Source organism: Thermobia domestica, chromosome 3 (genome assembly GCF_964235325.1).
Source record: "Thermobia domestica chromosome 3, izTheDome1.hap1.1, whole genome shotgun sequence".
Taxonomy (NCBI): domain Eukaryota; kingdom Metazoa; phylum Arthropoda; class Insecta; order Zygentoma; family Lepismatidae; genus Thermobia; species Thermobia domestica.
Genome location: NC_137456.1, coordinates 271,505,329 through 271,520,322, shown reverse-complemented (window position 1 = coordinate 271,520,322; position 14,994 = coordinate 271,505,329). Strand labels below are relative to the sequence as shown.

The following is a 14,994-nucleotide window of genomic DNA, read 5'->3' as shown; positions in this document are numbered from 1 at the left end:
CTATGCTGGGAAGTGGATATCATAAACGAAAATGGGATGACTGCTCTCAGTTTGAAGTTGACCTTCCAACGATCAACAACACCATCAATCCTACAAAGAGACGTAAATTATCACATAAGAAGAAGAAGAGATCATTGGCATCGTCACCAGATATTTTTGATTAATTCAACGATGGCTTTCTTACATCATCAATCCTGTGAATGTGTTAAAAGTGAATTGGACATTTTTTCAACGTTGCCCACGCAAACCAGTGTTCTGGACAATCGTATTATTGGCTACAAGCCAATTAGTTCAATAGCTTAAAATTCACCAATAGAATTTCTAGTGAGTGGTAGCAGTGATGAATACATTGATTTGCCACAAACCTTATTATACATCCAAGCACAAATTGTGAAACCAGATGGTTCCTCCTTCATCAATACGGATAAAGCAATTGCACCTGTCAATGATTTTCTAAATGCTATGTTTAGTGAAGTACAAATCTACTTGAACAATAAACTGATTTCATTTCCGTCACATAATCATCCATATTGTTCGTACCTGGAAAAACTGCTCAATTATAGTGATGGAGCTAAAAATACACATTTACAAACAGCAATGTGGTTTCAAGATACGGCTGGTCATATGAACGCAACCACAAGTGAGAACAAAGGATTTCAACAACGCTATGAACTGACAAAACAAAGTATGAAATTCGATATGATTCTACATCTTCATTGTGACATTTTTAATCAAGATAAATTTTAAATTCATGGAGTGGAATTACGTGTGAAACTTATTCCTGCAAAGCCAAACTTTTGTCTCATGGCCATTGAAAGCGGTGTCAATGCAAAAATCAATATTCTAGATGCATCGTAGCAGGTGAAAAAAGTCAGCATCAGCCCTAGTGTCAAATTGGCACACAATAAAATTTTACAATCTACACCGGCAAAGTATCCTCTGACAAGGGTTCAAATGAAATAATTTACCATCCCAAAGGATGTACAATCCAAAACTATTGATAACCTGTTTATGGGAACATTGCCAAATCGTATTATTGTAGGATTTACATCGAATGAAGCATCCAGTGGAACTATTACCAGCAATCCATTCGAATTTCAACATCTAAACATTAATTTCTTCACATTGTATGTGGATGGAAAAGCTGTACCTTCAAAACCATTGCAACCCAACTTTGAAGAAAATCTCTACATTTCATCGTACCACACATTGTTCTCAGGTTCTGGCATACATTTTACCAATACTGGAAATACAATTTCAAGAGCCGACTACAAGAATGGATATACACTGTTTGTATTTGACCTAACTCCCGATTCTTCTGCTGGGGATTGTCACTATTGGAATTTACAACGACATGGAGCCATCCGATTGGAAGTTCATTTCCAAGAGAAATTAGCAGCACCTGCAAACTGTATTGTGTATGGGGAGTTTTCATCACTCCTAGAGATCGACCACCAGCGCAACATTATCCTGGACTTTTAAATTACAAGGTACGTATACATTATGTATCATTTCCATTCACGATGTTGAATACATTACAATTAGCTAGTGCTTTAAACGGTAGTCCATTATTCAGAAATCATTTTACCGGGATATTTGCAAGCGATGAGTTGCCCTCACGGATTTCTCTTCCTCTGGCAATCATTGTAAATACAGATCAATCCACAAAACTAGGAAGCCATTGGATTGCAATTTATATTGATAATCGCGGTGTTGGAGAATATTTTGACAGCTATGGCCTTCCTTCTTATGTACCACAACATGTTGCATTCTTAAAACTTCATTGTATGTACTATAAATATAATAATAGCCAAATGCAAAGTCTTGGTTCATCCGTAAGTGGCTTTTATGCTTATTTTTATTTGTGCTGTAAAGCCCAAGGAAAATCTCTGCGTGAAATTCAATACTTGTTCACAACAGTACCCACGGTTAATGATCGTAGACTGCTGCAATATACCTTCCAGGTAATTTTATCATATTTATCATTGAAAGTGTATTTGTTTTTATCATCATCTATTTCAATACTAATCATCTTTTTCCTCGTTCTTTTTACAGAATTCACAATACGAAGCTTTGCAAACGGGTGCTATGCTGCAAAACATGGAAACAAATCATCGCAATCAAGAAGAGGAGGAGGTCTAATGAAGAAATCCATCTCAATATACAAACATTGTCAATAAGAAAGAAAAAGAAGAAACCAGAAAATTGAATAAAATACAATTTATGCTTATCTATGTGTTTTTATTGTTCATTCCACATACAACGTTATCAGATTCTCCTAAAGAACTGTGCGATATAAGACGAGAACCCTGAGCAAAGTTTCCACCTAATTCCTAGAGAACATTGACCAGAGACCTCGTCGCGCATCAAAACCAAATCATCGATCACGTGACTGTTATACACCCGAAGGGTCCTACCAAATTGAAAGGGGATACCCGTCCATACCTTATCAAATAGGATAAATTGAGTCTGTAACCGAACACGTGGTTGTACTTAAAAAATTGACAATAGGACCACCGAAACATATTGAGGTCCTGTACTATGCTTAAATTGGACAATTTCATTGGACCCCCATTGCCAAAATTTAAGAAGGGTGCAACAATATACCCATGTCTTATGATAAGAAATGAACCCCTGTAATCATAGAATCTCATCAAAGGGGATAAAATGAACCAAAAACCAAACACGTGGTACAACATATTTCTTACGTTTATATTTTGGCAATTTTGTACCCCTAAAAGGGAACGATGTGGACCATCCAAATTTATCATGATACATATTGAGGTCCTGTACTATAATACCAAATGTTTAAATTGGTCATTTTCCAAAATTTAAGGGGTGGGCCAAGGTACCCCTCCCGGGGTGCACCAATATACCCATGTTTTATGAAAAGTAATGAACCCTGTATACGCCCATATAACAATATAGGATAATAACACCTCATCAAAGGCGATAAATCAGGTCAAAAGACCAAACACGTGGTTGTACTAAAATTTGGCAATTTTGTACCCCTAAAAGGGAACGAGGTGGACCACCCAAATTTATAGTGGTACATACTAGGGTTCTATACTATTATACCAAATGTTTAAATTGGGCAATTTCTAAAATTGAAGGGGTGGGCCATGGTTCCCCTCCCAAATTTTTAAAGGGGTGCACAAATGTACCTATGTCTTATGATAGGGAATGGACCCCTATACATAACCATATAACCATATAATGTAATAGGACCTTATCCAAGAGGATAAATTAGGTCGAAAACCAAACACGTGGTACAACGTTTATATTTTTGGCAATTTTGTACCCCAAGAAGGGAATGAGGTGGACCACCCAAATTTATCATAATACATATTAGGGTCCAGTACTATAATACCCAATGTTTAAATTGGTCAATTTCCAACATTTAAGGGGTAGGCCAAGGTACCCCTCCCAAATTTTTCAAGGGGTGCATTAACATACCCATATGTTATGAAAGGTAATGGACCCCTGTATACCCCCATATAACTATATAGGGTAATAACATCTCATGAAAGGGGATAAATTAGGTCAAAACCCCCGAAATTTGACTTTTTGGCAATTTTTTACCCATAAAAGGGAACGACATAGACCCCCAATACTGATAGGGTACATACTATGGTTCCAGGCTACCATACCAAATTTTTAGATTTGGCAATTTCCAAAATTTAAGGGGGGTGGTCCTATGTACCCCTGCCAAAATTTAGGGGTTGGGCCATGGTACCCCTGCCAAAATGTAGAGGGGGTGGTCCTAGGTACCCCTAGGTCATTGACCGAGGGCCAAGGTCACTGACCTTTGACCTATGACGTCATAAAGGTCGGGGTCAAAGTCCAAAGTTAGGCCAAGTGGGGCCAATACTACTCCAGTATCTCTTTTGTATAAGCTGTTTTGGTTATTAGTTATTAGATTTAATTTTATTGTGTGTGCTTTAATTCTGTACATAACCTACAAATTCTGAATGAATTGCATATCAAGAATTCTGTAAATAACTTACAAAAAAATTGCCCAGCTTTCAGCCGAGGAAAAACTTACAACTAAGGCTTAGACAAAACAAGCAATGTGCAATTCAGGAGAATGTTCGAAAAAAAAAAACGATTTAAATTTGCAGGACATCTTATGGCAGTAATGTTGTATGCACTAGATACATTTCCACAATTTATTTTAAATTTTCCTCGATAAATTGTGAATAAAGCGTGTTCAATGTACATTTTTTTTATAACATTAATCTCTGCTACGAACTCTCTTCAGTCTACACTGAAGAGGAATTCGGATCACTGTGAGGGACTGAATTTGCTAGAATGAATTGTTTACAATAATGTAGAAAAAATATTTAGTGAATCTACAAAGCTTCTGAAATTAATATTAACTGTACCTATGGCGTCAGTAAAAGAAGAAAAGTTTTTTTTTTTCAAGAAATTTAATGTCCCAAGAAAGGTTATCACCATTGATTATGCTTTCCATCGAAAAAGACCTGACAATAAGAATACTAGAGTTCAACCAGCATGTATTAGGCAGATTTGCTCCAATCAAAGACAGAAGAATGAACTTACTAATTAAATAAGGTGATTAATCGGATTAAATGTTCTGCATTTTTTTATTTTTTTTTAAAAAAAACAGAATTTTATTTAATTTAACATGTTACATAGCATTTACATCTAAAGATATGCTGATTGGTCAATGAGTCATTTTATATCTTCTGTCTCCGATCGTTCGTACTGCAACACCCGAAACCACAACCCACCGGCCGCCACTGCTTTATATGCTGAAATTTCACCCTATTTATGAGTTCTTACGATATTAATATCTTATTACATGGTTTCAGGCAGCTACCCCTCCCCTGTGGGTGGGGGAGTGATCCACCACATAAATGAAAGAGCCCTCAACTTCTTTTTTTTATTATTCTAAGTATAATTCGTCTGCTCTCTTCAGCGTTTTATTCATCTGTATCGAGCTGATCTTTTCCACTCGTCTCCAAATTCACATTTTAAACTCTTTAAATTTTTTCAATTCTCTCGTAGAGCTCATGTTTGCCGCGGTTCATAAGGAAACATAGGTCTGTCATTGTCTTGTCCGATCCCTATGAATTATCATGCGCGTAACAACTAACCACTGCCAGAATTCCTTCTCCGGACCTCACTATGCCCCCCCCCCGAAAAAGGGCAGAAAAAAGTTACTAGGAACAGTGGCATTTTCGTACATAGCCAAATTTTCCTGAGATTCCTTTTTCTCTTCCAAATGTAATTAAGAAAATACGAGGAGGAGAAACAGGGACGTACGGAAGGGGGACCCCGAAATTTCGACTTTTTAAAAATTTAGCCTAATTTTAGGGGCAATTTTAGCAATTTTAATATAAAATAGCTTCATATTTAGTTTGGACCCCCCCGAAATAAATTCCTGGGTACGCTACTGAGGAGAAAAGTACTAAATTTCTTGGTCGACGTAGGCACTAGATCTAGTACGAACGTACGGGGGTCACACTGTTCTAAAGTACCTAAACAACATCCGTTTGTTCCTATACTTATGACGAAGCAGCAACGACTACAACGTAGTCAGAGCTGCTCCTCCAAAAAACATACAACGGTTTTGAAGTTATGAATAGACGGGCGGTGGCCTGTATGTAACCCCTACCGAACATTCTTCATTTCCTAGCAGTGAGAACTTTTAACGCTAGCAAAAACTTTAATCTGCTGACAAAAATTCTTAAATTTGCATTCAAATTTTAATGCAAACATAAATTTCGTGTGAAATTACAAATATACTTTACAAAAGTATATAAGTTGCTGTAAATTGTGTCATGATTTGCTACTGTAAAATGTGCTGCCATCTATATTTTCTATATGCTGCCATCTATTATTCACTGTCATTCACAGTGAAAAACTAAAAATGATAGTTTTTTTTTTTTTTAAAGTAGGATACTATATAAACCGATAATCAGTGTTTTATCCAGACATGTTAGGAAGGGAAGATCAACCTCCGTGATTTTGAAGATACACCTGTAGTATATAAGTAGGTTATCTTTTCTGTATCACATTGAACTTTACGTCAGTTTTTCCAATTTCCTGTACGTACACCAGTTTTACACAATTTAAAATATGATTCTTGAATTTCATTTATACACAATCATCCTTGCTGTTTACTTTTAAAATGATTACTTTATGCTAATCGAGAACCGCAGTTTACTTTTTTTAAGAATATGCTGACAATATGAAAGTATAAAGACATGACACGTAATATGTTGACCTATCTCCAAATTCTGTTTTCTTCTCCAGCGCTAAATAAATTGACTAATCTTATGTCCATTAATAATGCAATACTTGTTTCGAGAGTAGAGGATGGTGATTAAAAAAATCACTATTGCCAAAAACTGTTTGACACAATGCAGTATCATCACATCATATTTTGCGCACTCAAGGTTTGTTATTTATGTCATGATCGCACATAGGCCCTTCTTCGTGCACTCCCGGCCTACGGCCTATTCCTTTTATCACGGAGGCAAGAGATAAGAAAGATTTTTTTTCGAGCATGTATTCGAAGGGAAATAAAGAGTTAAAAACAAGAATTGAGTATCTCATACATTCATGAAATTAGAGAGATGAAACTCAGCATATAAACTCTTTTTTAAAATAAGGGATTTCGTATTTCAGCGCTTTCATAAATGCCGCTTGTAACGGAGAGATTTCTATAATATTCAAATTTCTCTTCCCTTCTTCAGACTGTCGAATGTGAAGATTCGCTTAAGTTGGAGGTGTGGAATTCGGTACATAGATTCTTAATTAAAAATAAGATAACACGTGTTTCAAGAGCAGAAAGAAGGTCATATTTATTATATTGAAATTTCCTTTTATTCATACATAAAGTGCCGAGTGTGACAATTTAAATTTCCAGTTTTATATTTATTACACATTATCTTCCCGTGAGGAGAACGGAAACTTCTGCTACTGTATGTATAATCAGAATACGATAAAATATATATTTAATAACTAGTTCGGTTATCTGGGGACTTCGCCCAGAAACAGCCATGTTTTCTCGGCCTACGGCCTCACATCTCATACACCTGCAAGCATACCGAATTTCAGTTCAAACATCAAGTTTCATGTTTCAAACGTTCGGGATCCCCAGATATGAATGAATTATTAAAATAAACTCAAAGGCCGTAAAAAGGATTACGCAATATTTTATAATTTAATATGGAATATGGAAGTTGTAATGTGGTTCTTTTAATTCCGGTTTGAGAAGAAAGATTACTGTTAAGATGAAATATATTCTTGGGGCAGTTAATTGATTAAAGAAAATCGCTTCTCGCTGTCTATTAACTAACTAACTCTATGGCCTATGGAATCCGGAGGTTCAATACTGCGGTCACAAAAGCTCTCCACTGACTTCTATCCTTAGCCAACTGCATCTATCTATCGCTATATATTACCGTTTTTAATTTATACTGATGAACATTATAACCGGAAGTGAGAAATTTCTACTTCCGGTTATACTAGACTGTTAAAGATGAAGATGAAAGTTGTCCTTGAAACGTGTAATCGGATTCAGAAAACCGTTTATCTCTGTCTATTACCTTTTTCCTCTACAGTGATAAGTGTGGAAACCGGAAAAGGCTCATTTCCACTACTTCCGGTAGACGAATCACCTCCATCAACGAACTTCCTCGAGATAATCACTCTATCTATCTATGGCAAAAAAAAAAAAAAAATAGAATTTAAAAAAAATCGCATCCGTTCAAAAGTTATCGAGCGGAGTAACGGACGTATTAACATTAAAATCTTGTAAGTACCGCTACGTGATTCTAATAACTGTAATACTTCGATTAGCTGGGTGCTTCGCCCTCAGGCTCTTGCATTTGTTCACCTACTGCCTCGTACCTCATAAACCTACAAGCACACCGAATTTCAGTTCAAATACTAACTTTTATTTCTCAAACCGTCCTGAATGCCGGGACACACTGAGCATTTCAAGTACCAGGGAACTTCGCTTCCAAACCCACGTTCAATCGGCCTACGCACTCACATCCCATGAACCTATAAAATACCGAATTCCAGTTCAAATACCAAGTTTCATGCCTCTAATATTCAGGGATCCAAAAATATATTAACATCTTATTGTAACTATGATCCTCACCTTTTTTCTTTCCTTCTAAGCCAGATATAAAAAATGTATATAGGGTGACATCCTATTATACAGTATCTTGACATCATCTTATTAACAGGCGTATCAAATGAATCTTTCTTTTTCACAGCACTAATTTGCTTCATGCGAAACTAAACAAGGGATTAAAAAAAAAACACCTTCTTGGTGATCTTTTTATAATGGTATATATAACTTAGTATTATTTATGTTATCAATAAATAGAAGTAAGCCTGGGGTGGCCAAACTCCACCCACAACATGTTTCTCCCCTACAACACTGTTCGAAAAATCTTCAGTTATTGTAAGTAAGGGGCCACGACTTACCTTCCCGCCCCCGAGCAAATATTGTACATTCACCAATGTCAAGAGTCCTAGATGTGTCAATAAAAAATATATAGCCATATCTAAAATAATATATTGTATGAAGCAAGTCATAGTTAAAGAAAACACACATTAATTTCCAGTCTTTGTTAAAAGGTGTGCAGGAAGTACTAAAAAGCTGAGTAAAATTCAAAAGTGGATTTAGACCTGAACTTTATGTACCAGAAACTAGATAGGCAAAATTAAGGGGATGACAACTGTATTGTTCAAAGGTCTAAAACTATGTAATCTCAACCCAAATTTAGCAACTCCGGATATATTTAGCTGTTCTTCCTATTAAACATAAATTTATTATAAAGCTACAAGCTGTATTAAATATACAAAATAAATCTACAAATCTGCAAGTGAGTCCCGCTTGTTACTCCGAATCACAATTAGCCTGTCATGTGGCTTCACAAATTCTACTCGACAGAAATGTGAATCACAAATTAGTACCGTTTTTCACAATATTCTTAAGTAGAATATATAATATAAATATAACATATAATGGTTTACTGAATTTCGAAAGGAAGGGCCTATATTTTAATTGGACCTATAGACGCAGAAATTGGAAATCCGGCCGTAGTGACATGAGTTTCAGACATAGTAATTTTATTTGAGAAATATGGAATGATAACGCTGTGATGTCATCTCTCTGCCATGTTTCTCTACTAAAAGTAACATATCGTAAACTCTTAATATACTGCTCTTTAGTGGTTTCTATGTTCTAGACCGCTATGTTCTATAAATTTGAATAATGCATTTTGTGTACTTTACAGTTATTCTGAAAACTTTTGAATGTCCACTTCTAAGTCGAATGATTCCTAAAAGGAAATTATGTTGATCTCATTATAATCTATCACATGTTCAAGAAATGAAAGTAAATTTAAATAATTATTATGGTACTTATTTTAGGGAATGAGACAGCTGTAAATTCCCCACCATTTTATACCTATACATGGTAATGATAAGAATAATTGTACAGTCACGAACATTAATAAACGGAAGCTGAAACCATTATTTCTTATGGCTCCAACCTCCATTTATTAATGTTCGTGACTGTACATAAAGAGGTTTTAAGCATTCACACAAGGTTATTTCTTTATTTTCAAAGTTTCAGATGCAGCAGAAATCATTATTTCATTATGAAAGCTTAACACATAAACTGAAATTTGTTAGAAAGGAGGCCAAGAAATTAACATCTACAAACAGTAGGAAGGAAGATAAACGGGCCCTCGGATTTTAGGTTCAAAATTGATCACAACGTCTTCCTTAGGTCCCAAATAGGGTTTCCTGAAAATTTCAGACCGCGGAAACTTCAAAAAGGTGCCCAATATTAGTATGGAATTTACCAGATATGGGCAGGGAAGGTAAACGGGCCCTCGGATATTCGGTCCAAAATTAATCACGACTTCCTTAGGTTCCAAATAGGGTTTCCTGAAAATTTCAGACCGCGGAAACTTCAAATGGTGCCCAATATTAGTATAGAATTTACCAGATTTGGGCAAGGAAGATAAACGGGCCCTCGGATATTCGGTCCAAAATTGATCACAACGTCTTTCTTAGGTCCCAAATAGGGTTTCCTGAAAATCCCAGACCGCGGAAACTTCAAAAAGGTGCCCAAAATTAGTATAGAATTTACCGGATATGGGCTGGGAAGATAAACGGGCCCTCGGATATTCGGTCCAAAATTGATCACAACGTCTTCCTTAGGTCCCAAATAGTGTTTCCTAAAAATTACAGACCGTGGAAACTTCAAAAAGGTGCCCAATATTAGTATTGAATTTACCAGATATGGGCAGGGAAGATAAACGGGCCCTCGGATATTCGGTCCAAAATTAATCACAACGACTTCCTTAGGTTCCAAATAGGGTTTCCTGAAAATTTCAGACCGCGGAAACTTCAAATGGTGCCCAATATTAGTATAGAATTTACCAGATTTGGGCAAGAAAGATAAACGAGCCCTCGGATATTCGGTCCAAAATTGATCACAACGTCTTCCTTAGGTCCCAAATAGGGTTTCCTGAAAATTGGAGACAGCGAAAACTTCAAAAAGGGCCCAAAATTAGTATAGAATTTACCAGATATGGGCAGGGAAGATAAACGGGCCCTCGGATTTTCGATCCAAAATTGATCACAACGTCTTCCTTACGTCCCAAATAGTGTTTCCTAAAAATTACAGACCGTGGAAACTTCAAAAAGGTGCCCAATATTAGTATTGAATTTACCAGATATGGGCAGGGAAGGTAAACGGGCCCTCGGATATTCGGTCCAAAATTGATCACAACGTCTTCGTTAGGTCCCAAATAGGGTTTCTTGAAAATTTCAGACCACGAAAATTCAAAAAGGTGCCCAATATTGGTATGGAATTTACCACATATGGGCAGGGAAGGTAAACGGGCCCTCGGATATTCGGTTCAAAATTGATCACAACGTCTTTCTTAGGTCCCAAATAGGGTTTCCTGAAAATTGGAGACAGCGGAAACTTCAAAAAGGGCCCAAATTTACCAGATATGGGCAGGGAAGATAAACGGGCCCTCGGATTTTCGATCCAAAATTGATCACAACGTCTTCCTTACGTTCCAAATAGGGTTTCCTGAAAATCCCAGACCGCGGAAACTTCAAAAAGGTGCCCAAAATTAGTATAGAATTTACCGGATATGGGCTGGGAAGATAAACGGGCCCTCGGATATTTGGTCCAAAATTGATCACAACGTCTTCCTTAGGTCCCAAACAGGGTTTCCTGAAAATTTCAGACCGCGGAAACTTCAAATGGTGCCCAATATTAGTATGGAATTTACCAGATATGGGCTGGGAATGTAAACGGGCCCTCGGATATTCGGCCCAAAATTGATTACAACGTCTTCCTTGGGTTTCAAATAGGGTTCCCTGAAAATTTCAGACCGCGCAAACTTCAAAAAGGTGCCCAAAATTAGTATAGAATTTACCAGATATGGGCTGGGAAGATAAACGGGCCCTCAGATTTTAGGTTCGAAATTGATCACAACGTCTTCCTTAGGTCCCAAATAGTGTTTCCTAAAAATTTCAGACCGCGGAAACTTCAAATGGTGCCCAATATTAGTGTAGAATTTACCAGATATGGGTAGGGAAGATAAACGGGCCCTCGGATTTTCGGTCCAAAATTGATCACGTCTTCCTTAGGTCCCAAATAGGGTTTCCTGAAAATTTCAGACCGCGGAAACTTCAAAAAGGTGCCCAAAATTACTATAGAATTTATCAGATATGGGCAAAGAAGATAAACGGGCCCTCGGATTTTCGGTTCAAAACTAATCGCAATGCGTTCCTTAGGTCTCAAATGGGGTTTCCGCGGTCTGAAATTTTCTCCGAACACCATTTGGGACTTCAAGAACATATTGTGATCAAATTTGAACCCAAAATCTGCGAGCCCTTTTATCTAACCTTTCTATACGAAGTTATAGAGGGTACATTGTATAGTAATTTTGGATACCTTTTGAAATATCCGCGCTCTGAAATTTTCTGGAAAAACTACTTGCGACTTAAAGATCTCATTGTCATTAACGTTGAATCGAAAATCCGAAGGCCCGTTAATCTTCCCTGCCCATACATGGTAAATTCTATCGTAATTTTGGGCACCTTTTTGAAATTTCCGCGGTCTGAAATTTTCAGGAAACGTTATTTGGGACCTAAGGCAGACGTTGGGACCAATTTTGAACCTAAAATATGAAGTCCTGTTTATCTTCCCTGCCCATACATGGTAAATTCTATAGTTATTTTCGGCACCTTTTTGAAATTTCCGCGGTCTGAAATTTTCAGGAAATCCTATTTGGAACTTAAGGAAGGCGTTGTGATCAATTTTGGACCGAAAATCAGAGGGCCCGTTTATCTTCCCTGCCCATATCTGGTAAATCCTATACTAATTTTGGGCACCATTTGAAGTTTCCGCTGTCTGAAATTTTCAGGAAACCCTATTTAGGACCTAAGGAAGACGTTGTGATTAATTTTGGACCGAAAATCCGAGGGCCCGTTTATCTTCCCTGCCCAAATCTGGTAAATTCTATACTAATTTTGGGCACCTCTTTGAGGGTTCCGCGGTCTGAAATTTTCAGGAAACCCTATTTCGGATCTAAGGAAGGCGTTGTGATTAATTTTGGACCGAAAATCCGAGGGCCCGTTTATCTTCCCTCCTACTAAATTCTTTAATGGTAAGTCAGGGGGAATATAATGCAAGCACAATAATAATGGCTTGTTGTCAGGGATTAAAACTTTAACTATAATAATATCAAGAATATCATCTGGGGGAGTAATAATTTCATATGCATATTCCTTTTTTATGATAACTATACAGCCCGCACCCTTAGTCTTGTTTACTAGTGCCAAGTTTCTATCTTTACGTATAGTATTGTAATTATTTGATAGTTGTACAAAGTGTTGATTCGTTTCTTTCAACCAAGTTTCAGTGATACAATAAATATCAGTCATTACAATTTACTTCATCTATAAATACCTTCTCTTTCGTATTAATTCCATTAGCATTTTGATAATATAATCGCAAGTGCGTCATACTTATTTTATACTAGTTTATGCTATTTATTTACCTTTACTATCCACCTTTTCAGCTCTAACTTCATGGCACACAATTTCTTCCTTTAGTCGTCCCATAAATTTAGTAAATAAGACACCATCTGGCCAGACATTCGGATTATAGACACAATCAAAATCGTTTTCTTCTACAGCTACATAAAACGAAGAATAACTACTGTCTTTTGTTTTTAACTGTACACATCTTGTAACATTAACATTAGCACTTTCCTTCACAAATTCAGAAAGATCTTTACACGAAACACTAGGATCGAGTCTCGTCACAAATAGTGCAGACGTACGAGGACCTTTTTTGTTTACTTTCAGTTTGCCCGTGGCATTCTTTCCTTGCATTAAAGTATTACGATTCCTGTTGTCAGAGTCAGATAAGGTTGTAGTTTTTGTTCCACTCGGAAGTTCTTGGTTGTTTCGCCTTAGGCGTTTGGTTATTAGCTTCCATTCACCAACACTTGTTTCCTGTTGTAAACTGTTAGAAGGTGCTTCATTGTCCTTGACCATGACATTCATAGAATCACCTTGCACCTTTTTTTGATCAGAGGTTATTGAACTATTTATCACTTCAGCAAATGTATGAGGTTTATTATTAGCTGATAGCAACTCATTTAATTTTATATTTTCTTGTTTCATCGACATCAGTTCAGCCTTCAAGGAATCATATTTTTCACTAATATCACTTAACATAACTAAAACCTCATATAGCTTATTTTTCACTTCGACACAACAAGTAGAGCAATTCTGTTCTTGATGGCTTAAAATCGAATCTGATTTCTCTTCTATATCTTCAGCTTCACTTATCTCTGCATCGGAATTCACATTTTGATCTTCTTTTCGAGATTCAAACTGCTTCGTTGTGGTCGGAGTAATGGTCACATTCTCATCTCTATTCCTAATGCAATTCTGACATTTATACGTTGATTTCCCATTGAAGAAATACATGTTATATTCAATACGTCCAAATTTTAGACAGTTCTTTACATGAAATCTAATTTTACACAAACAACATGCTAATATTAGTTGTTTACCGAAAAATGGTCTGAGGCATAGACCACATGTTTCTTCAGTTGGCACCATCTTGAATGAATGAATGAATGAATGAATAATAATAATAATAATAATAATAATAATAATAATAATAATAATAATAATAATAATAATAATATTTTACGCATCAGAATTTGAAGGATTTATATATGATGCATATATCATGTAAATAGACACTATTTGTTACGGACTCAGTTGGTCTTCCCCTCTAGAAAATTCACAAAACTGATTACAAAAACTGTAACACAACTTCACTTTTTATTTTATTATTATTATTTTTTTTTTCAATACGCAGACGTACTTTATATTCTCAGTATTCCAGTGAGGCGAAGCAAATATTCACTTACATTTTTATTTCTTAAAATTTATCGTAAAAAGTAAGTAGTGTCTTGTATTCAAGAAATCTTAATTTTGTCCGTAATTATGTACTTAGGCCTACTAACTAACTAACTCTATGGCCTATGGAACCCGGAGGTTCAATGCCGCGTTCACAAAAGCTCTCCACTGACTTCTACCTTTAGCTAACTGCATCCAGTTTCTACTCTGTATTCCTATCTCTGCGAGATCCATCTTAATATTGTCCTCCCATCTGCGCCTAGGTCTTCCTAATGGTCGTTTTCCGATTGGTCTTCCAGTCAAGACTTTGAAAGCGTCTCTACTTTCTTCCATTCTAGCTACATGACCCGCCCATCTAAGCCTCCTAGACTTGATGACCCTAACAATGTTGGGTAAACCATATAAATTATGTAGTTCCTCGTTATGAAGTTTCCGCCATTCCCCATTCCCGTTTCTCTTGGGTCCGAATATTCGTCTCAGGATCTTGTTCTCAAATACTTTCAGTCTATGTTCTTCCCTCAGAGTAAG

The 14,994-nt window shown here is 36.5% G+C and overlaps 1 protein-coding gene across 2 annotated transcripts in view; it reads right to left on the bottom strand.

The window, feature by feature from the left end:
• LOC145681659 (uncharacterized) overlaps positions 1 to 14,149 on the bottom strand; it is a 120,545-nt gene extending 106,396 nt beyond the window's left edge. For both annotated transcript variants that reach the window (XM_081753283.1, XM_081753284.1), the window contains exon 1: positions 13,086 to 14,149. In XM_081753283.1, the coding sequence (XP_081609409.1) occupies positions 13,086 to 14,025 (940 nt within the window). In that variant the 5' untranslated portion in view covers positions 14,026 to 14,149. The remainder of the gene's footprint in view (positions 1 to 13,085) is intronic.
• Positions 14,150 to 14,994: the final 845 nt, after the last annotated feature.